Genomic DNA, 2,500 nt, shown 5'->3' on the forward strand with positions numbered 1-2,500 from the left:
AAGATATTCGAAAGTAAGGTTTAGAACTTTGTAGAGTTTTTAGATAATTGGATCGTCCTATTCAATTTTGTACATGTCGTCAAAGTGAAAGAGGTAGTATATATATATATATACAGATAGACACGCAAGTCATAAAACCGGAATACAGGTGAAATTCTATCAGTACAAAAGTTTCGATTTATCGCTCCGGTTGCAGTGATAAAACATTAGGTCAATATAGAATAAGAAAAATCGGAATTGTTTATGAAAGAACTCGATTTATACTTCGATGACGATCTAACACGAAAGGTCATTCCTCATCGTTGAAAAAGGTTGAAATAGAAAAGAGAAGATGAAAGAAAAAAGAAAAAAAAAAGAAAAAAGAAAAAAGAAAAAAAAGGAAAAGGCAAATGGTTGCTGTTTATCATCTTTCATGCGGATCGCATTCAAGTATTATTGTCAGTAGTTCGAAGGTGAGCGCGTCACTGTTACCACTTAAAATTGCGCAACCTAACAGATGCGTCCTTCGAGACGCTGCACACCTGCCTTTCCAGTATTTCGATGCCTTTCTCTCGAAGCCATTCCATTGACGTGCCTTTCGTTTCGTTTGTTCCAACGAAAAAAAAAAAAAAAAAAACAAAAAGAAAGAAAGGAAGATAGAGAGAGAAAGAGATAGAGAGAGAGAGAGCGAGAGATAAATATCTTCTTGTCTCTCGCAATCCTCTCGCTATTATCTTTTTTTTTTTCCTTCTTTTTATTCATTCGCACAATATCTCAAGATACTAGTCAGAAAAAAAATATATTATAGAATAGAATAATTTAATAATTCTACATCCGTTTAGATATTTGCATATATATATATATATATATATATATATATATAAATAAATATATATATATATTTTTTTCTTCTTTTGCTTATTATGTACCATATCAGGTTTTTTTTTTGAAAAAATTTAAAAGGTAAATGATAATTCGATTGGAATATTTATAATATTTTTTCTTCCCCATCCGATCCGATATTCATCTATGATAATAATTATCGGACAGGAGTCTATTAGATTCGATCATTCGATTCGTATAAAAATAGGAAAGAGAAAAATCAATTTAATACTTTTATAAACAACGGTTATTATAAAAAGATTGAAATGATATATCGTTTAAATCGATAAATAATGAGAGCCGATAAATCTTCCCGGGTTTACGTAAAGGCCGATGTAGAAATAAACGATTAAGACAAGATATTTAAGCGATGACCATTTAACGGGATGTGGCAATAAATAATAATGCCAAAGCCAATAATTAAATAAAAGTATAAATACAAAAAGAAAATAATATTGACTGGTGCGAATAGAGGGCGAGGGCGAGGGCGAGGTGGTGGGGTGGGATGGGGGCAGAGGTTGGAGAGGTGGACTTAGAAGATTCGTTACGAAAGCTTTCAGTATTTTAACGACATTTTTATCTCTACGAATGAAGAAATAAAGAAAAATTGCATTCGAAGAGAAGAGAAACATAGAAGAAGAAGAAGAAGATTGATTTTCATCGTGCATAAAAGATGATAGCAGTATAGAAAGTTGTTTGAGTTGAAAAACCGATTGGAACCGAGTTGGTGAATGTGTCGTGTATGTATATATATATATATTTATATATATTTATATATATATATATACATATATATAAATATATATATATATATATATATATATATATATATATTACGTGTATATTATAGGTAGAGTATCGCGTACTAAACGTGTGCGTTAACTTGAATAGTATTCGTGCCAAGGATACTCCTCCTCGTAATACCGAACGTGGTTCCTTCGGAGAAGGATCTACAAGGCTATCGATCCGACCTTAGACTCGCATTATATGCAGAAGCCTCGAGATCAAGATGGCAGCGGTATAATAGGAGTAGGTAATAAATAATTATGCCTGGATATTTAATTTAAATGGTTGACTGAAAATTTTGTATAAATTTCGTATAATTTGATTAACTTTTCCGATGATACTTGAAAGAAATGAGAGAGAGAAAGAGAGAGAAAAAGAGAGAGAGAGAGAGAGAGAGTGAGAAAGAGGAAAATGGATGGGAAAAGGGGGAGATCAGGAAGAAGAAGAAGAAGAAGAAGAAGAAGAAGAAGAAGAAGAAGAAGAAGAAGAAGAAGAAGAAGAAGAAGAAGAAGAAGAAGAAAGGGAATATTATAAGGAATTACAAAGGAACCCATCATCATTTCTATGATATTCTAAGGTTTCTTACCTATGAACGACGTTAGCCAGAAGGTCATTGTGTCGCAATCTATAATCGACGTCCACCCTTTGATAATTGACGGTGAGCGTACCAGCACGTATACATCTCTCATATTCCTCCGCAGGATGGGCACGGAATTCTCTTGCAAAGACCTCCAAGATCTTCTCGCCGACCCATCGGCCTTTCGTGAACGTTGTAAATGTGAAGTAATAGGGATATACCTTTCGAAGCCCTGTTATAAATGACATTGGCAGCTAAAATAGGGTATATATATTT

General features: G+C 33.2%; 1 protein-coding gene across 4 annotated transcripts in view; it reads right to left on the reverse strand.

Moving 5' to 3' along the window:
• LOC118449432 (pseudouridylate synthase RPUSD2) overlaps positions 1 to 2,500 on the reverse strand; it is an 81,998-nt gene that overhangs the window by 11,716 nt on the left and 67,782 nt on the right. For all 4 annotated transcript variants that reach the window (XM_035883946.2, XM_085660764.1, XM_035883948.2 and 1 more), the window contains one exon: positions 2,234 to 2,456. In XM_035883946.2, coding sequence (XP_035739839.1) covers positions 2,234 to 2,456 — 223 coding nt within the window. The remainder of the gene's footprint in view (positions 1 to 2,233; positions 2,457 to 2,500) is intronic.

This window comes from Vespa mandarinia, chromosome 12 (genome assembly GCF_050613455.1).
Source record: "Vespa mandarinia isolate Hongniang chromosome 12, ASM5061345v1, whole genome shotgun sequence".
Classification (NCBI taxonomy): Eukaryota; Metazoa; Arthropoda; class Insecta; order Hymenoptera; family Vespidae; genus Vespa; species Vespa mandarinia.